At 38.7% G+C, this 21,700-nt stretch overlaps 1 protein-coding gene across 2 annotated transcripts in view; it reads left to right on the top strand.

Moving 5' to 3' along the window:
• Nucleotides 1–603: 603 nt before the first annotated feature.
• Nucleotides 604–21,700, top strand: part of LOC111146895 (A-kinase anchoring protein 11) — a 49,577-nt gene continuing 28,480 nt past the window's right edge. Inside the window, exons 1-3 of one of the 2 annotated variants that reach the window (XM_022502625.1) lie at nucleotides 604–725; nucleotides 14,428–14,537; nucleotides 19,214–19,330. In XM_022502625.1, the coding sequence (XP_022358333.1) occupies nucleotides 14,478–14,537; nucleotides 19,214–19,330 (177 nt within the window). In that variant the 5' untranslated portion in view covers nucleotides 604–725; nucleotides 14,428–14,477. Of the gene's footprint in view, nucleotides 726–8,861; nucleotides 8,984–14,427; nucleotides 14,538–19,213; nucleotides 19,331–21,700 lie in introns of those variants that run through there. The other variant, XM_022502624.1, reaches the window with a different exon arrangement.

Raw genomic sequence — 21,700 nt, 5'->3', positions numbered from 1 at the left:
CCCCTCAAGCAGCCACCCAATCACAATCACCATCACATCATTTACTGTATTTTCCTTCATTGAGCTTAACGCCAACAAACATTTCTTCTTTCTCCCCTCCTCCTCATAAGCACTCTAGAACCTAGACTCACTTGTCATCATCACTGCTCAATCGACGGCCTGGAGCAGTGTCTAACATTTGTAGTAGCTCAACAAAAATTTGTTGAATGAAGACGTGAGCGTAAGAATGCACCCGTTGTTCCCTGCCCCCCAGCCCCCAAACAGTACAAAACTCATTAATGAGGATAAACTTCAAAACGTCTTTCTCATCTATCGGGTATTTCCACCCTTGAATAGATGTTCATGGGGAGACTGTGCACCTTGACTGGGCTAGGCCTTACGATTCTAAATGTAAATAATCACACATTAGCTTATCGTCTGGGGCTTGGTTTCTCCGTGATCAATACTTTACTTCCTGATTCCAATACCGCGTGAATTGGTAAAGGTGAGCACTAGGGCCCGGAGATCCCTTGATGCTAATTGTTGAGGTTTGGATGGGGCGGTCGGCCTGGCGCGCTGTGAGTGGTCCTCCCTAGAGATGCTGGGGAGAAGGGGCGGAGCTACCCCAAAGGATGAGCCTTCCTTGGGCCGTCAGATCTGCCGGGGCTGCCGCTTTGGGAAGAGCCCTGGCAGTCGGAAGACAGCAAAGCTAGCCTGTGGCGAAGAAGCCCAGCAGACCCCAGGCGGTAAGACCAAGGGGTCCAAAGAAAGGAGGAAGGGCCTGAAAACAAACTTGCAGGACCAGCCAACGATTGGGTATTTTGGCAGAGGAAAGGGTTAAACCGTTTCCAAGGTAACGGATCAGGAAGCGCGCAAGACGTTCGCCGCAGGTTCGTAGGTCAGCCAAGCGTTTAAAGCTCCCATGGCTGAGCGGATTCTGGCCAATAGAGAGGCCGGCTTCCCATCACGTGACGCGCGGGGCCGATCCGCTAGCTGCCCCAGAGCACGTGGGAAGGTTTTTTCTGCTCCTTTCAGTTTTTAAAAGCCCACCCACTTTTGCGCGGGCTTGGTCACAGAGTTCTTCTCGCGAGAGGTGCCGCACCCTCTCGCGAGAGTGAGTGGGAGGCGTGGGGACTAGGTGGTGTTGCCTACTGGAACTGCGGCGGCGGAAGCCGGGGGTGGGCAGTCCGGGGGCGGGCCGCGGGGAGGGGAGGGGGGGGAGGGCCGGGGGCCGGTGCGGGAGGGGGCGCCCGCCTGCTCAGCTGCTCGCGCGACTGGTCGTTGCGGGCCGGTGACATGCCTGTGAGCTGCGGAGGCTGCGGCCCCAGGTGAGGCGGCTGCGGATCCGCCTGCCGCGTAAGCCGCGCGTTGGCCGGGGTGGCGGCGTGGTGCGGGGCCGCGGTCGGTGGAGCGGTCCGGCTCCTGGTGCCCCAGCCTCTCCGCCGGCCCGCAGTCCCTGCTCTGATTTCGGGGCTTCCCAGAGCTGCACCTTGGCTCGGGGGTGGGAGGAGGGCGGCAGGAGCTGGACGGTGGAAGGAAGCCCGCAGCACCGGGCCTGGGGGGAGGGGGTGTCCTCGGGCTCAAGACGGGTCCCCTGGGGTCCAGAGTGTAGTGGCGGAGTTGCGGCCCCTTTGAATGACAAGCTCAGTTCCCATCCCCAGGACGGCCTTCAGAGCCGGGTATCTTCGGTGCGTCGCGGAGCTGTGCTTAGTTTGTGTTGGTGGTGCGCGCACCGGAGCTTATGCCGGAGGAGGACGTTGCACTTTGTCCCCGAGCAGCATCCTTCGCTGTCAGAACCCCAGAGCCTTGGAACCAGGCGCAACCCAAATCTTGTGACAGAAACGGAAGGCGTCAAGCAGCTTCTCGGAATGTTGGTGTTTGGATTTGCTGTCACATTTTCTCTGGGGCTGTTTGTTGTTAATGGTTAAATGCTGGCCATCCATATCCTGAATGGATTGGGTATACTTTTATTATACCAGGCACCTACTCTGCTTTGCACGAAAATATGTGGATGTGACCGAAGTATTAAACACGTTCATAAAATGGCAATGGCAGTGGAGTCTAAACCATGGCAGTGGTATTGCTTGGTAGCAATTCTGCTTTCCGTCTCTTCCAAAATCTTATTAAACTGGAGGTGGTTTAGGCTTAAGGTGTTAAGGAAATTTCAGGCTGAGAAACACAGTTGACACGTACCTAATGGCTTTAGTGCAAATCAGAGTTAAAAATTCTAGTTCTCTTTTCAGCTTTGTAATTATTCAGTCCCTCGCAAAACATGTAAGGTTTCCTTGGGTTCTTCCCACCATGTGAAGGATGTTATAGTTAAATTGACTGACACTGATTTTGGCATGTCTGGAAATACTCAGAAAATACAGAGTACTCAAAATATAAGGTACTCAGTAATGCAAAGATTGTTTTAATGTCTTGTTTATGATTTCAGAGTAATTGGCAACACAGTTCCTGGCATGAATAGTGTCAGTTAAAATAGTGCATTTTAATGAACCTTTTTAAACATCTAGTTACCTTTTTTGAGTAGTACCATGGTTTTTCCTACTTTCTTATGTTCCTTCTGGCAGAAATACCCACGGTTGACAGTGAATTTCACTGTTAGTTGTGGCTGTGAGTAGCAGAGCAATTTATGAGAGATCAAAGAATTTAAGGCAGTCAGAACAAATGGATTCCCAGGCTGAATTGGTAACTAGTGATTAGTGGATGTATCCAGATAACTGCAGTATTGCTAAGGGCCTAGATGTATACTCCTAGGCAAGTGATATTTCTGAGTTGTTGAGGATAGGGGCCTTGCCGAAGGCCCTGAACCCACAGTAAGAGCTTCTTTAGTTTCTAAATTCTGGGATAAATCTAGAATCTTTAAAAAAAAAAAAAATCCTTCTTTACCTTTAGAGGCTGGTTGAAGGATAGTACATTTAAAAAAATTTTTTTTTAATTCCGGAAATTTACTGTCTTGTAAAAGAAATCAAGCCAGATGTTACACTCTAGGTCATTTTTAGGGAAATTTCCACTTATTTAAATGGGCAGTGAAGTTCTGTTACATTCTCAAAGAAAATGTGGAAAACTTAGGGAACATCTTTTTGAGAATGGGCAAAAGAGACTGGTCTAGATTTTAAAAGTTCCCTACCATTCCATCTTGGCAAACTGATTTTCAGGGAGAGAAAAATAGAATTTTTTGCTAGTCTTTATAGCCTTTTGGTATGGATTTCAAGCTTTTAGCATGTAGATATTTGTCGGTTTTGTCTTGCTTTTGAAAAATAATTGAGGGGGGGCGTGCCTCGCTGGCTCAGTTGGTGGAGCATGTGACTCTTGATTTCTGGATTGTAAGTTTGAGCCCCACATTGGGTGTAGAAATTCCTTAAAAATAAAATCTTTAAACAAGAAGAAAAGTAATGAAGTAGTTTTAGGTAGGTTAATTATTTAGGTAAGCCGAATGTATTCTTTTTCTGTTAGGTGGCCTGCATTTTAGTAATAATGTCAACCACTTGGAGGGAGGGAAGGTGGGACAGGTCAGGAAAAGAGCTACACTTAGTTTGGGCTTGACTTAAGGGTCAAGTATCAACTGGTAAGGTAGGGAAAGGAAAGAAAAATACTCTATCAGTTTCGAAACAGACCAAAAAGATCCGAATGTCTTTATTCTGCTGCTCATATTTGCATATACAACGTCATTTTATTGTTAAATACTTACTAGATAGAGTAAAGGTGGTTGAAGTGTATAGAGGCTGAACAGGTTAAAAGGTGAAAAGTTAACATTTTTGGATTATTCTGAGAATGTTTCATGAGAAAAAAAAAATAAGTGGTATGGTCGTCTGGATAGATGGGATGTAACTTGAATGAAAATGAGGCAAAATACAGAGTTTGGGCTTTGGAGTAAGGCAGACTACTACTTAATATAGATGAGCCTCCATTTCCTCTCACCCGTGATGGTGAAGAGTCAAAATACCTCAAAGTTATTTTGAAGCACATAGTGGCTGCTTATTCAGTCTTTTTCCTTTGACCTCTTTTAATGGCTTTAAGATTATTTGGCTACAAGAGTCAGAAATCCATTTGAATGAACTTAGTTAAAAAAAGCATTTGTCATAACTGTCGGAGGACTGCCTCTGAAGTCCCTTGCATGAAGTCCAGCTCAGGATCCTGGGAACTAGAAAAATCTCTAGGCAGTTAGTTACTGTTCCAGTTTTTCTCTGGGAACACATGGTCTTGTCTCTGCTACTCTGGACTCTATCTGTTCCAGTTTCTTTTAAATTGGCTCTCTTTAAAGTTCTTGGTTCCTGCTTCCCTCTGACTTCGGTTTGCATGAAACTTTGCTTTGCTGTGGTGGCAGCTCACTTTGTGTTTGCAGCACGCTTCTCAACAGGTGTCTCCTTATCTTCATTCTGAATTTCTGAAAAGATAGCCCTGTGGCCCAGGTATCAACTTGTGTAGTCCTTGTGGCAGAGGATGGAGGAAGATGGGAATGGGAAAATGGATGAGAAAGAAGTGTAGGTGTGCCTCAGTTTGTACTTTTCTTTTAAGATTAAAAAGAAGTTATTTATTTGAGAGAGAAAGCAGAGTGAGTGAGAGAACGTCAGTGGAGTGGAAGGACAGAGGGAGAAGCCAACTCCCTGCTTAGCCTGGAGCCCAGCATCTTGACCTGAGCAGAAGGTAGACACTTAACCACTTAACTGACTGAGCCACCCAGGTGCCCCCAGTTTGTACTTTTTTAGACTGGGAACTTACTGCAAGTTTTTAACAGAGGGGACAGACAGGGAGGAAATGTACTTTGTACTCTAATGTACTTTGGTGTACTTTAACATCCTGCCGTTTGAGTTTTCCCCCCAGTACTACACTGAACGTGCTCTCAGTAATGATCTTCAAGACAATCTTCTAGGTTTGTAAGTTAAGGTGAATTATGTAAGCATTTTGTGCCTCAGTCTCTTTATATGTAAGGTGGGTGTAACAACACCAATTTCTGTTGTGAGAAATGTGAATTCTGGGGGTGCCTGGGTGGCTCAGTGGGTTAAGCCTCTGTCTTCAACTCAGGTCATGATCTCAGGGTCCTGGGATCAAGCCCCGCATCAGGCTCTCTGCTCAGCGGGGGCCTGCTTCCCCCTACCTCTCTGCCTGCTTCTCTGCCTACTTGTGATGTGTCTCTCTCTGTCAAATAAATAAAAAAAAATCTTAAAAAAAAAAAGAAATGTTAATTCTGTTTAACAGCAGTTAAGCAGTGCCTGCTTGGCACAATGTAAGGATGTGGTGTTACTTCTATTGACTGTGTGCTGTGGTTCAGTTTCCTGCAACATTCAGAGATGGAAGAATATCATCTCTACCCTCAGGAGTTTGGAAGTTTTAATACTGACCATTCCAGACTTAAAACTATTTCTTGTTTCCAGTGATATTAAATCTTCTAAATCTCTACTTCTCCTGCTTTTCCAACTGCCCCATATTTGTGGTATTTGCTTACCTGCCCAGCAACTCTTTATCAGGGTTGTCCCCTTACATTCTTTCTTGATCTTCTGTTCTTTCCTAGTCTGTAGGATCAGCTTTCAAGTTCTGTATGTATAGATGGTTCCTGGAATAACAACTGTAGCTCTGACCACCCCCAACTAAATGTATGTATTTTAGGTATTTTTCGATACTATGTTAACATAAAACACTATCTTCCAGTTACCCTGTAATTGGCAAAGGCTCCACTTTTCTTCCAGCTCCCCAAGCTTGAAACCTCAAAATTATCTTTCACACTCTTCTTTCTTTTTTATGCTTTATATATCCCGTCAGTTAATAGGTTTTGCACAGGCTTTTGGGAATGCCTCATAGGTACCAAGTACTGGACCATTGGCAAAGCAGACCCATTCACTCATACCTGCTACTGGCAGATTAGGGTAGAGCCTTATTACTATTTGCAGGAGCTACTTAAATGTCTTTTCAACAGTATATTCTTTGATTCATAATGCCATAGATGCCACTGATAAAGAGATGTTTCCTGGGTTAAAATTCTGAACATATTTTTTGTTAAAATAATCTTGTAATTGGGGGTTTTATAGAAGATTAACAATATTACTTAAACTTCTAAGCCATTTATTCACTTTGAAAAGCACAGCCTGAAGATTTTAGGGTTTCTTTCTTTCTTTCTTTCTTTTTTTTTTTTTTTTTAAAGCTTTGTTTATTGTTGGTATACAGGAAACTAGAGAAGCAAGGATCTTAATAGGTAATCATTTAGATCATAAACAAGTTAGGTCTTTTTTTATAATTGATTATTGTTTTGAAAGAGAAAACAAAGTAATAACTGATAGCTGGGTATTTTAGGTTTTATGTCAAATGGCAAGTCTGTTCTTAAGGAAGAAGCAAACATTTGAATTCCTGCTGTATCAATTCCTGCTTTATCAGGTCCTGTTTGTACATATATTATGTAATTGCATTCTTATAGCAATCTGTGAAGATGAGCCTTAGCTTCCTGATTTTGCAGAAACGGGAGATAGCATCACCTTTATGCCACTGTTTTCCTATGAGGTATTAGTCTTTTTTTTTTTTTTTTCCCAATGGTTGCTCTAGGGTTTATGAGATAACTTTAACTTATCAATATCATTTTTTGGTATACTGTAGGAACAGCATTTTTTTTTTAAACTCTAGCCCACCACACTGTGTGCTTTATTTTGTCATGCCTTTTACTTGTGTATATTGTAAACCCCATTATATGCTGTTATTATTTTTAGTTTAAATAGTTATTCTTTAAAGGGATAAATAAACAAGGAGAAAACATCTTTATAAAATATCTTTTGTATTACCCTCATATTTACCCTTTCAAGCATTCTAAATTCCTTGTTTAGGTTCAGACATCCATCTGGTGTTTTTCTCTTGCCTATTATTCTAGTGGTGGTTGGCTGCTGGTGAATTCTCATAGCTTTTTTAGTTCAAATAATCTTATTTTTCTTCGATTTTTGAAAGAAATTTTCATTGGGTATGGATATCTCAGTTGACACTTTAAAAAATATTTACTTATTTGAGAGAGAGAGAGAGAAAAAAAACATGTGCACGAGTGTGGGGAGGGATAGAAGGAGAGGGAGAGAGAGAGCCTCAAGCAGACTCCCTGCTGAGCACAGAGCCCCATGCGGGGCTCTATCCCGGGACCCTAGATGAAATCTAACCCATGACCTGAGCCGAAATCAAGAGCCGGACACTCAGCTGACTGAGCCACCCAGACACCCCATTAGTTGACACTTTTTTGAGATGTTGCTCAATTATTTATGGCCCAGCATAGTTTCTGCCAAAAAGTCTGCTGTCTTTCTTTGTTCCTTTGTATGTAATGTATACTTTTCTCTCGTTTCTTTTAAGGTTTTTCTATCACTAGTTTGCAGAAACTGTGTTATGATGTACCTTGGTGTGGTTTTCTTTTTGTTTACTTTTCTTGGGGTTTGTTGATATCCCTTGCATCTGTCAGTTTACGGTTTTCATCAATTTCTGGAAATTCTGAGCCATTTTGTCTTCATGTAGTGCTTCTCTCCCCCACATTCTTGGGGATTCCAATTACCTTTCACAGTCAGTCACTGAGGCTGCTTTGTTTGTGTGTTTCTTCTCTCTGTGCTTCATTCTGGATAGCTTCTATTGCTACGTCTTTAAGTTCACATTCTCTTGCTGCTGTCTAATCTGTTGATTCTACCCAGTATGTATTTTATTTTAGATTTATTTTTATCTCTAGAAGTTTGGTTTGGCTCTCTTGTATTTTCTGTTTCTCTCCTTATGATCATGTTTTCTTCTTGCTTGAGTATATGGAACATATTTGTAATAATACAGTTTTAACATCTTTTCTCTTCATTCCATCATCTTTGTCATTTCTGGATCTGCACTTAATGATGTTTTTCTTCCTGGTTATGGGTCATAATTTTCTCCTCCACTGGTAATTTTTGGCTTTGTGCTAGCCATTGAGTTTTATGCTGTTGCTTGCTTGATTTTGTTGTATTTTTTTTAAGAGTGCTGGATATAGTTGGGGTTCATAGGTTATTTGGAACCTGTTGGATTGTGTTGAGGCTTGCCTTTAAGCTTTGTTGGGGTGATGACAGAACAGCCTCTGGTGTAGTGCTGACTTAGTCCCACAACTAACATGATTTCCTGCTATGGAGGCCATCCTTTGCCTGACATACTACAAGGTTTTTCCCACTCTGGTTGGTGGAAGTGCAAATTTGTCCAAGCCCTGTCTGGCTCCAGGTATTGTTTGGCCTGCTGCTCTTTGGTAGTTAATTATTTCCCCAACCTCTGATACTTGGCACAGATCAGTATCTGACCAAGGACCCTAGAAGAACCCATCTGCAACTCTCTGATGCTTTCAGTCTTTGTGAGCTCTCTCTCCAGTGCACTGCCCTGCAAATTCTAGCCTTCTTGGCCTTCCCAGACTCTGATCTCTCTGTCTCTGCAACTTGGTGAGACTGCCGGACTGCTTGGCTTTCTTCTCTCTGTGCTGTGACCTGGAAATAGCCAGCAGCTAGTGTTACCCTTCTTTTAGCTGTCATAGGCCTGGGTTACCTGTTGTCTGATATCTGAAAACTCATGTTTCATATATCTTGCCCTACTTTGTTGTGTTTATATATAACAGAATATTGATTTTTAACACTTGGCCATTTGGAATTTGGCCAACATGTTTTTGGAGCATTTATTATAAATATGTTATCAAATATTATAGAATTAGAAATTCTTGAAAACTTTTATATTTTCACAAATAATTCATTAAATGTAGAAATACCTGTGTATACATTTAAAGATATACTTTCTTTTTAAAAGACTTTTTATTTTATTAATTCAGTAGATGTTTGAATGCCTTCTGTGTTAGAATACAAATACAATAAAACATTTTTGTCCTCAAGGAATTCACAAAAGGAAGGAAGCATCCAAACAATGGCACCAAAGGAATAAAGGACAGACCACTTTGTGAACATAAAGGATGTGGCTACTCTTTGGGCAAAGAGGGATAGATGAGATGTGCCAGGTCTTCCTCAAGGAGGGAAGTCCTTAAACTGATCTATGAAGAGTAAGTAGCAGTTCAGCTGGTGGAAGAGAGGGGAGATTGGCGGGAAGTTTAGGAGGGATTGAGGATTGACTAGATGCGGTAATCTGTAGGGATTGAGGGAAAAGCCAGTTTCCAGATTGGCCTGCTGGCTCAGTTGGTTTACTGGCTCTTACTAACAGAATGTAGAAGATTGTTTAGAGAGAAAGTTTTATTCAATTTTTGGACATTCCGATTTTGGAGTAACTGGGATATTTTGTCAGAAATATTTGGTAGAAAATTGGACCAAGGGGGGCGCCTGGATGTCTCAGGTCATGATTATGGAGTCCCAGGATTGAGTCCCACATCCGGCTCCTTGCTCAGCAAGGGGTCTGCTTCTCCCTCTGACCTTCCTCCTCTCATGCTTGTTCTCTCTTATTTTTTCTCTCTCTCTCAAATAAATAAAATATTTTTAAAAAAGAAAAAAGAGAATTGGACTAAGGAACTGAAACTCAGGTGCAGGAACTGAACTAGAGATAGGTATGAGGGAGTTATTTGCACAGTTAAAACCAAAGGTAGAGATTAACTATCCTTGGAAAACTAGGTAGAATGAGTACCACAAAGGACAAGGATGGAGGTTAGAAATGTTAGCATTTGAGTAACCAACTTGTGAAAAAATTTAGGGAAAGAGACTAATGTAGTGGCTAGAGAGATACGGTGTTTCTCAATCAGAAACTAGAGAGGGTACTCGTTAAAGATAGGGATTTCAGGGTTCCAGGTCTTTGGATCTCTGGTTTCAGGTTTCAGGTCTGATTCAGGTTTCTGATCCAGGTTTTAGGTCTCTGAATCTGGATCACTGGGGGTGAGAGGGGTGTTAGAAATAAGCTGATCCACATGTGTACTGAAGTTTGAGAACCAGTGCCATAGGAAGAGAGTCAAGATAGGATAAGAGTGCTGGTAGAAGACAAGGAAGGTGTTTCAGAGACTCCTTGGCTTTGGTTAATTCAGGCTATAAAAAGGTCAGGAAATAGATGATGTCAACTTGAAAATATCTTAGGCCAGAAGAGGGGAGCAAAGACTTGTAAGTATTTGTTTTCTGATTATGAAAGAACTTATGCACATCCAGAAAAATAAAACTCTTATAATTGTATTTACCCAGGTCGTAGATGTTCGTTTTTACATTGCTTATATAAATACACACTTGTAGTCATATAGATTTTATACAAAAATGGGATACTGTGAACATGTGGAAACTTGTCTTCTTTTACTTAACAATGTATCATCTTCCCATACTATAGTTACATGACATTTCACAATATTAAAAAAGTCCCAGCTGTCATGCATGACCCCTGTCATAAGTTTAGTCTATATCCATTATAGTATCTCCTAGACATGTACAAATATATACACAGGGTTGCATGTGTATGTAATTATTTTTTTAAAGCCATGCAGGGAACACATACTGTGTACACTGTTCTGCAACTTGCTTCTTACCTTAATATTTTATGGACATGCTGTCACATCAGTGTGTATTGATCTAATTCCAACAGCTGGTAATAATCAGTCATACAAATGTAGTATAATTTATTTGAATTGATGGACTTCTAGATTATTTTTAGCTTTTTTTTTTGTTTTAGTGAACATTCTTTCACATATATCTTCATGAATTTTGTGCAAGTATATATGTAGGATAAATTTTAGGAAAGGAAATCACAGGATCCAAGATAAGTGTAATTTATTCAAAGTGTCCCATATGTCTGTTTTCTATACTCTCTATAATTGTTTCTCTAATGCTTTCATCTGTTTTTATCCTGTGATATTTCTTAAGACTTTGTTGGCGTTTCAGTATTTTAAGCAATATCCATTCTGCTTTTTGGTTGCTTCTAAGGGGATTTCATTTATTTCATGGTATTTTTATTTTTTAATTTATGATGTATTTGTTTAGTTTTAAAGATTTTATTTGTTTATTTGAGGGAGGGGGAGAGAGAGTGCATGCACACACAAGCAGGGGAAGGGGCAGTGGGAGAGGGACAAGCACACTTCCCACTGAGCAGGAGTTCAACAAGGGATTCGATTCCAGGACCCTGAGATCATGACCTGAGCCGAAGTCAGATGCTTAACTGACTGAGCCACCTAAGGGCCCCTATTTCATGGTGTTGTTTTTATATGCTCTATTTTTATTGCGCTTCTCTACAAGCTTTCTTTTCAGTTGTTTGCCTTGTCTATCTGTACTTCTGTCTCTGATCTTTCAAAAGAATGATCTAGTTTCATTTTAATTTTCTTGACTGTAAAGAAACACAGTTATTCCCATAACAAGGGAATCTTGTTTGTTTACCTATAACAGGGCACAAATCAAAAAAGCATTTAGCGGGAAGTTTATTATCATAACACAAAGGTGTTTAGGGGAAAATACTATAGTTTTGCCCCTCTTGTGAAGTCTGTTTAAAACTACATTCTCTCTCATTATGTAAGATGGTGAAGTAACCCTACTCTGTTGTTCTTTCTCCCCCGTTTGTCTTTGCTTCATTTCCAAAGATCCGCTTTACCTGAGTATGAGTCATACCATCTCAGGTTGGATTCACTTGAATGGACTGTCGCAAAGATGATTCTCTGATAGATTTTTCCCTTTGTGAGACAGTATTTTACTTATGTGTTAAAGACAAAGGGATGGAATAGAACTCAAAATGAGTGAAGATATGGAACTAAATATAGTTTCTTTCTTATTAATATAAATTCTGATGTACCATTCTGAAAATAGATAATAGGAGTTTTGGGTGGCATGATAATATTTATCTGGATTTTTTTTTCTTTCTTTAGTGTATATGTATTTTGTGTGTGTGTGTGTGTTTTTAGTGTTTATTCATAGGTCTATTGAATGTTGGGTTCCATTTGCGTTAGTACTCAGCTGTGAAGAGAGTGTTCTCTCTAGGAGTATTGTCGGTAGAATACTGGGGTAACTAGAGGTGTCAAATCCAGACAGGATGTTGTCTCCGAGCACCCTGGCGGTCCCCAGCCTCCTTGTCACGGTCTCTTGTGCTTCAGGGGCATGGCTTGTCACAGCAGCTTCCTGTGACCGGCTCATCTAGATAATTGGCCCGCTTCTCTTCTGAGTCAGTGTGTAATCTTTCCTCCTGTGGACTTTAGTTAGCAGCTGCAAAGGTGATTGCTGTTTCCCATCTCTTTCCCCGATTTCACCCTTTCAGTAGTCAGAAAGTAAAGATGCTTTGTGTGTGCTGCTTCTCTGTCCTTCAGTGTTTTGAATGCGATCGCATCATGGGGGACCACATCCAGGTTATTCAGTCACTCTCCTGTTTCTGGCACCTAGTAGGCTGCTCATTTCTAATATAAAGTGTGATGAGCCGCTTTTCAGACCTTTACACACTCCAGAGGAGTCATTAGAAGCCTGGGTGTTAGAGTTTGGTTTGGATTTGAATCTCAGCTCTGCTGCTCACTGTGTGGGCCTGGGCGAATCGCCTAACTTCCCCCAGCCTCAGTTTGTCTCATTGTAAAGCTGGAATACCATTCTACCCGTCCTGAGGATTACATGAGATGTTCACATAAATCCCTTAGCAAAGCACTGGGCGCTTTATAAGCTCTCATTTGGACCCTAGATGCTTCAGGATCATTGCTTTCTTTGATGAATTCCCAGAAGGATGATTACTGTTTTATAGCAGAGGAAGATTTTCGAGGTTTGGATCTGTATTACATGGTTGCCCACATGGAAGGTGCCATTTGACTCAGCTGCTGCATTTGAGAATTCTGCTTTTCTGGAACCCTTGTGTTGGCCTTTGTATTTTATAAGCTTTGTGTAACGTTTAAGGCAAGTCCCTTTGCCTCTCAGGGTTTCTGACAGTTGAAGAGAACTCTGTGGGGAAAAAGGAGAGAGTTGGCCTGGGAAAAATAAAAAGATTATTGTCTTGCTTTGGCCACATAAACTTTTATATTTATACCTTGTTTTGAGCATTTGACCCCTTGATCACTTTGGTCCATAAGTAAATATTTTAGCTTTTCTTTTACTTACGATGTATAGTTTCTGAAGTACCTCCTGTAAATTATTTTCCATTTGATTCTTATGGTAAACATCTCCAGAAAGTAAGTTGATATCTACTTTGAGGAAACAGATCCGGAGATACTGCAATTTACCTAGAGGAAACAAAGCTAATAAGAGGTAGAATAGGGACACAAATGGTACTCTTCTGAGAACTGGTATATTGTTCTTTATCTTGTGCTGTTGGAGCCTCCCTTGCCTTTCTCACAAGCCTGCTTCAATCCTAGTCAATCACATTTTATTGTTAAGGAGACAACTAGAATTAATTCTGGTTCAGAATAGGATATCATAATTCTTTGTTAAAAATTACAATCTAGAAATCTCTAGAGGGAGGTGCGTATGTGTGGGTGCATGTATATACACTTCAGTTTTCTCTCTACGGTGAAAGAATATAAAATTAGAACTCCACCAACATTTAATTGGTTTGCCTTCCTGATGGAAAGTAGGTTCACGTTTGGTTTTGCGTATGTATCTCTCCATAGTGTAAATTTATATTAATCAGGTGTTTTAAAAGCCTCAACTGGGTTATTCTTGGTAAGGCCAATTTGATTGAAACCCGTTCTTAAATTTTATTCATTCAGATTTTTGAGTTATTTAGTGATTTCGAATTTAGTTCCTATTCTCATTCTTTACTATAATGAAATACTTTCCTTCCAAGTCTCTGAGCCCAAGAGGGTTGTGTTGCTTTGTTCTCCTTGTATCCATAGCATGAGCACAAGTAGATTTTGAATGGGCAAGGTACTGTGATTAGATGTGAATACTGAGTACTTAATGCCCAAGTTGATTTAAACTTTCAAAGGTACTTTTTAAAGACATTGATAAAAAGTTTAAGTTCTTAATTTTAGAGTTTCTTCCAAGGTCTCTGTGTATATGTTTGTCTGTGTATCTGTGTGTGTGCATGCGTGTGTATGTGTGCATGCGTTTTTTAAGTACTCTTAATCATTTAACTTAGATGTTTTTTGAACTCTAGTCATTGGTGCTCTTAAGATTCCTAAATAAGGAGTTTGTTATTGTTTATGGGATTTTATTTGATAAATACAGATTTCGTAGTGTCATTAGCATATTATCAAATCTTTCTGCCCAGGAAATAAGGAGTGGAGTATTCACACATTCACAGTGGCCCTAGGGTTTGAGTGCCTTTTGGGAGGCAAGAAGGCTGGGATTCTTTTGTGATATTCGTTATTTTAGATTTTAAAAGGATTTCCAAACATTTCTTATTAAGACTTTCATATACTTTCTTATTTGTAAAAAGCGAGACAAAACAAAACACAAAGGCAGTGAGATTGAATAAAGGCAAACTGCTTAAAATAATTATGTCTCAGAATTTTAAGGTTTTTCTTTTTAAATGACTGAATTTAAAGAAGTTATTTTAGGACAGAATGTCTGCCTGAATCACTAAAATCAGTAAATTAGTTGTTTTCTTTTAATATGTTTTCCTTAGGTATTTTATGGATTAATTCTTCATTGATTACATACAACAGCAATATCGTTATGGCGACCTTCCAGACTTTGAGAAATAGTCACATGAAGACTAGAACATCTGTCAGAAGAGTAAGTTCACTGTATTAGATTCCTTTCAGTGATAGTTTTAATAAAAATGTGGATAATTTTTTTAAATCTTGTTAAGCAGTTGTATGATATTCTTGTTTTTAAATGAATCTTAATATTGTAATTAGTAATATTGTAATAATATTAGTAAGATTGGCATATGTGAAAACAGTGATATGAAGTAAATCAACTTTATTTCCCAAAGATCACAGTGCCTCCCTATTTCTGCTCAGCAGATAGTTTTCTGTCATCTCAAAATCTCCCCCATCTTTTAACAATAGAAGTAGTAGGTATGAATTTTCTTATGTACCTTTACCTTTACCCCCAGATATTGCCATTTATTCATTTATTCAATCAGCAAATAAAAATTTGAGTGTTTATTTTATGCTAGGCCCTGTGCTAGGTACTGGTTCTGTGCTAGGTACTGGATAATTAGCAAATTAAATATGATTCTGATCCTCTTTCTAGTCTGTGGAAGAACCCTCTCCTTCTCTTAAGAGAATTTGGTTACCCTTCCATTTCTTGACCTCTTTTTTCTAACATTTTATTATGAAAAATTTCAAGCATACAGAAGAGTTAAAATCATAGCACTCCTAAACATAAACTTGCATACAGCGACCCTTGAGTAATGGGGGGTTAGGGGTGCCAGCCCCCTGTGCAGCTGAAGATCCATGTATAAGTTTTGGCTCCCCAAAAACTTTGCCACTAATAGCGTATAGTTGACCGAAGCCTTACCAATAACTTAAACAGCCAATTGACACATATTTTGTATGTCATATGTATAATATTCTGTATGCTTAACAGTAAATTCTAAAGAAAAGGAAATGTTATTAGAAAATCATAAGGAAGAGAAAATACATAGCAGTAAACCGTTCACTGAAAAAAACTATGCGTAAGTGCACCCATGCAATTAAAACCCGTATTGTTCAAAGGCCGACTGTACTTTGTTTTATTTGCTCTATGTGTGCACGCGCACATGTTTACTTTCTGGCAGAACTACTTGAAAGTTACAGTCTTAATGTCTCTTTACTCCTGAATACTTGAGCGTACTTCTCCCAAGGATTACCATATCCTCCCACATAACAATAATTCACTTATCACGTAACAATAATACTGTTATCACTTTCAAGAAAATTATAATTCCCTAATGCCCAATACCCAGATGTACTCAGGCTTCCTTTATTACCCATAAAAAGTCTTTTGCAGTCTTCCCCACCTCTAACCACACTCCCACTTTGGATTCAGACTAGACTCCTAAGCCTTGAGTTGCCTTTGATGCTTATGACTTATTTATGTTACTTTTGGTCTGAGAGTTTCTTCTATTTATTTATTTGTTTGTTTGTTTGTTTATTTATTTATTCATCCATTCAAGACTGACTTCTTGAACAGGCCAGGCCAGTTTCTTGTGCAATGTCCCACGTGCTAGATCTGTGATATTTAACTTACTCCTCTCTCTTCTACATTTCATAGACTCTAGAAGTTAGGTGTCAAAGCTTGGTTAGATTCAGGTTAAACATTTTTAGCAAGAATACCCTACAGGATGATGTTAAGATAGAATTTCAGGTTTTCCTGTGATCAGTGATGCAAGAATTGCTCAGTTGATGAGAGTAGTAATGCTGCCAGAAACGTCCATTTTAAATGTGTGTTTTCCATTTTCTAGTTATTAAATAATCTATGAGATGATACTTGCTGTGTGTAAATATCTTGTTTTTTTCCAGCAACTTTTTATCTAATATTTTTGGTATCCTTGATGACCCTTTCCTGAATCTGTTATTTCCTAAAAGCTGCGAAATGAAGATTTTCCTAATGCTATCATTCTTTTTACATTTATTAGCTAGAATTCTTAAAAGCCTTCCCTCATTAATCTTAATGAACTACAGTATCTCCCATAAAGCCTGGGTAAATGCCTTTGAATTACCAATTTTCAGATTAATAATTTGGTGGAATAAACAAGTGAGTTTATTTCCATTCATTTGCTCATTTATATTGCTCTGGATTCATGGATTTTTAAAATTCTATGTTTTACAATCTTTTATTTATTTATAGTTATTTATTCATTTACTTAAGTTGCTCAAGGGGTCTCAGATATTGTCCCCTCTAAGCTGGTGCCTATATCCTTTTGTATTAGGCTCTTAATTCTTTGATTGCTTCCATACTTTCTAGTATAACAGATTAACCCAGTTTCACCTTCTACTTTCCCTTTCTCAGACTTGGAATTGGCTTTTCTCCAAAGAACCCCTTCTAGTATTTAGAAACCAGGTACTCTGGCTACTAGGAGTGCCCATTGCTCCTTCAGTGTTGTGAATTTATATTAATAGTTTAAGTTCAGATTTCATACTTTTTTACTTTTTTTTGAGTTGTTTGTATCTCAGCCTAAAAACCTTCACTCATTAATGAAAACAGAATCATTTAAAATTTAGAATATTTTTAAGCCTACAGAGAAGTTGAGAAAAGAAATCAGTTCAATGAACACTATACATACCCCTCACTTAGGTTCACCGTCTGTTAACATTTTGCCATTACCATGCTATTTGTGTGTGTATACAAACACATGTGTGCACGTATACACACATGCACGCATCTACATACACACTTCCCTTTTGAGACCATGTGAGAATTGGCTGCAGACATCTCTTAAGAACATCGGCATCATTACCGCTCCTTGGAAAAATTAATTCAGTAACATCATCTAACGTGCATTTCATATACAAATTTCCCTAATTGTCTCAAATATCTTTGTTATTTTTACCTTGCTCTTCATCTAGGATCTAGTCAAGATTCATGCTTTATTTGGGTATTGTGTTTCTTTCATCTCCACCCAGTATCACCAAATATTGCCAACATAAAGACATGTATCCTTTATAATTGGTACAATTAATAAGTAATCTGTAGGGTGATGCTGGGAGAGAGTGAGCATCCTGTTGCCCAGTAGCTTTGAACCCAGTGATATGGATACATTGATAATCTTTCCCTAAATCAGTAATTACATTGGGATTTACAAATGGCATTTATAAATTTTGTCATCCTGTCCATATTTGTCATTCAGCATTCTTATTTAAACAAGTGTTCTTCCCTCATCCTTTTATCTGTCTCTTTTAATGGATTCAGTTTAAAAAAAATCCAGTTATCATAATTCATTACCATTTTTATTCTTTTGATGCCTAAATTCCAGTGGGAATTCCTTCAGGTTGGCTTCTATTTTCTTTTCTTTTTTTCAAAAATTTTCATTCTAGTACAGTTAACATACAGTGGTATATTAGTTTTAGCCATACAATACAGTGATTCAGCACTTCTGTATTACTCAGTGTTCATCGCAGTAAATGTGCCCTTAATCCGCTTCACCTGTTCCTGCTGTGTTCTTTTGAAATGACCCATTTAGTTCCTGAGCAATTCCTTGCTTTGTCACAATTAAGATGCCCCGCCCATATGGCATACTTTCTCTGCCTCCAGCCTGGAACCAACCATTTTCCCAGGAGCGCTAATTCTTTTTATTGGCAAAATGGTATTTAGAAATCAAAATCTGGGTGCATTACTACTGAGGGTCATTGCTTCTGTGATGTTTCAGTGGAAAAATGTAGTAGTTTAAATAATGTTTTTAATGTGTTTAAGGAATCATGAGTTCATATTGATAATTCATATTCAAATTTAATATTATATTTTTTTCTTTACTGCTTTGGTTTCTTATGTATCTTGTCTTTTAAACCAAAGCGTTTTGCTAACTTCTTATTAAATTAGCAAACATTTGTTGAGTTCATATCCTACAGTATGTGAGGTACTGAAATCTAAGGAAACAAACTGAATCAAATATAGTCTCTGGCTCAATAATTTGGTTTAATAGTAGGAAAGACCAATATATACAAAAACAGAAATGGTAGTATGTTGTGATGTGGATTAAATGATCTCAGTGTATAGATAGTACAGTAGAAACTTTGATTTATTAGACTGAGGGGTGGGAAAATCTTCACAGGTCTTGGGCTCGGTAGAATTTCTACAGGGAAAGATTAGGAAATCAGGACATTTCTAATAGAAGAGCAGATCAGTAAATCAGTAGAAAGAGAAGAAGGTAGAATGAAATTAATGTTCTCTTTATGTCTCACTGTAATACTTATTATTTTCTTCATGTAATTTTTTTCCTCCCTCTATTCCTTTGTGTTTGTGACCTCTCCCCTACCAAATTCTGAAAACCTTCCCTCATTTTATCATATAGCTGCCCTAGGATCCCTGAAAAGTGTTAGCTCAGGTTGTTATCTCTTTTTTCCATCTCCACCTTCGTTATGAGAGTAATCGCTTTTGTTATCATGCTTTATCACAGCGTCTACATCACCTTCCTCCTTATATAGTTGCTGCTTCTGTTCTGCTAGTGACTTGGAAATCAGGTATGCAGTCTGTTGGGTTTTAGTGTGGAGTAAGAGTAAGCGAACCCAGAGTGAGGGCCTCATGAGCTTCTGGTAGGTTGAATGCCTGGGCTGTGATGTGTGTGTTTTGAGCAGGTGGAACTCTACATGATTAAGCCCTTTGCTGGTTCTTTCTCTCAGCTCATTTGAGGTCTGTATATATTCACAGGTGCCAAATGAATATTAATTGGAGACTTAGTGACTCTCCATTTAAAAATAGAATATCTCCAAGATCTTTTACCTTGTCTTAGAATTAAATAAATTAAGAATATCTTTTGTTTTCAGAGCTTCAGTGAAGATGTGTTCCAGTCTGTCAAGTCTTTATTACAGAGTGAGAAGGAACTATGCAGTATATCAGCAGAGGATTGCTTAAAGCAGGATGAACATGCCAATTTGACTGAGGTTTGACATAATACTTTCTATATCTCTTCCTACTAAAACAGTATATTTTCATGCTTCTTTGTAAAGCTGCGCCATCTATTTTTAAATTGCCTAAAATCTGTATGTATTAATACATGTATGAGAAGTACTTGTTTTAAATATTGGCTAACATAGTTGTCTTAGTGTATTATAGTGAGCAAGTTTAATTTAGTGGATAGGCACTGTTGTTCACAGTCATGGACATACAGCACTGTATTAGATGATTCCTGCTATATTCAGTAAATTGATACTTTAACACTAAAATTTTTACTCTTAAACATGAAATGTATCTATATATTTTTAAAGATTTTATTTATTTATTTGACAGAGATGGCAAGAGAGGGAATACAAGCAGGGGGAGTGGGAGAGAGAGAAATGGGCTTCCTGTGCAGGTCTTGATCCCAGGACCCTGAGATCATGACCTGACCCGAAGGCAGATGCTTAACGACTGAGCCGCTGAGATGTCATATACTGTTTTCTTTATGCTTTTATTTTTTTTTTTGTTTTTATTTTCTTGATTATTTAAATTCAGTACTTTGATACAAAATGAAAAAGTAGTGATAAAAGTACTTTGAAATTAACATATTTACTACTCAGGATATAGTACTTGCTCAACTATTTCTGTGCGACATCAGTGTTTCCAGTCTTTGTTTGGACTTACTATATGAAAAGAAGTACATTTTTTCCTGTAATATAGCCACAGTCCCATCAATACATTCATGTCACCAAATAAGAGAAATAAGGTATTAGGCTGTTCAAGCTCAAAAGTGCTAATTAAGTATGTTAGTTGAAAAAAAATTTTTTTTTTGAAACCAAGGATCTAATTAAAAAAAATATCGAGTATTCTTATTTTGAGGAAGGATTTTCTTTCATCTTCCTTGTGAAACTATATTTGAAGTAGTTCCAGAGGTATGGTGAGCAGACCCTTCAGGCTACAGTGTTCTCTGACCTGAGCCTTTTCCTTTTGTGTCAGCTAATTTCGGTGGCTCTTGACTATTATCTTCTCTGTTATCCCTTCTGCTTTACTTTAGTAAAGCTGAGTCTCTCTTAATCTCCTCTGTTGTTGCCAAGTATGACAGATCTCCTGTGTCCTTCTGCCCTCGAACATTTTTCCAGCCTGTATCTCTCCAGCTGCTTACGTAGTGCCTTTCCGAGCCCACATTCTTTGGTGAGGCCTTCCTCGATCAATGGGAAATATAAAACTACTGGCATCTTCAAAACCGCATGTCAGCTTATTTTCTCTTTTGTATTCAGTAAAAGGAAACTTGAAAGAATAGAAGGAATTTCTGTCTCACTTGAGGGTATGCATATCTCTAAGTGTTTTGTGAAGAAAAGAAAGAAGTTTGTTTTTGAGCTTCTTTGTCATTGACTGTCTATGATGTGCAAGGCACTTTCCTCCACGTTTTCCAATTAACCCTTACAATGTGGAAGAGGAGTTGTATTGCTCCAAGGTTTACAGATGAGGAGACTGGCTCCTAGAGCCTAACAGTTTACCCAGAGACCTGGAAATTAACTGTAGCACTTTTGGGAAGTGATAACCATAATTAGAATAACGATCCTGGGTTAATGTAATATTCTGTCTTGTTTGTGAGTCATCAGACAGAGATCAAAAGTATAGTCAGTGTTTCTTTATATTTTAACTATGCTGCTTTCCCTTAATTCTTGAGAATTGATTTTCCATATTGCTATAATTTAAGTATTTTGTATTTTTAGTCACAGTACTTGCTTAGTTGACAGTTTACCATTCTGTCTTCAAATGGAAGATTTTTCTTCCTATGATATCAAAGACATAAAGGGAATATAAATTTTAAAAATAATACTTTTGGGGGGTTACAAAAGTAGTACATGATGCTTGTAGAAAAATAAGAAATACTGCAAGTATCAAAAAGAAAATGCCTATCGGCGTGCTTGGGTAGTTCCGTAGGTTAAGCTCAGGGGTCCTGGGATGGGCTCCTTGCTCAGCAGGGAGCCGGCTCCCCCTGCTTGTGTGTGCCTGCGCGTTCTGTCGCGTTCTCTCTCTCTCCCTCTCTCTGACAAATAAATAAACAAAACCTTAAGAAAAAAAAAAAGAACATGCCTATCATTAATCTTATGAATTAGGGGCAAGAAACATGAAAAGAAGAAACATGAATTAGGGGGAAGAAACATGAAAAAAGTAGGAAAAAAATAACATCACTTATAATTCCATCATCTAGAATTAATCGCTGCTTATAGCTTGGTGTATTGCCATCCAGTACTATTTTTCATGCATATGTTTTTAAAAATAAGGTTGAAATTGTGTGCATACCTTGTATCATTTTTGTCTGTAACTTGTCCTTTTTACTATTTTATTTTAAAATGTGACTTTTTTTC

Source organism: Enhydra lutris, unplaced genomic scaffold, assembly GCF_002288905.1.
Source record: "Enhydra lutris kenyoni isolate GAN:26980312 unplaced genomic scaffold, ASM228890v2 scaffoldscaffold15, whole genome shotgun sequence".
NCBI classification, from domain to species: domain Eukaryota; kingdom Metazoa; phylum Chordata; class Mammalia; order Carnivora; family Mustelidae; genus Enhydra; species Enhydra lutris.
Note: the sequence above shows the minus strand (reverse complement) of the source record. Positions and strands in the feature narration are given on the sequence as shown.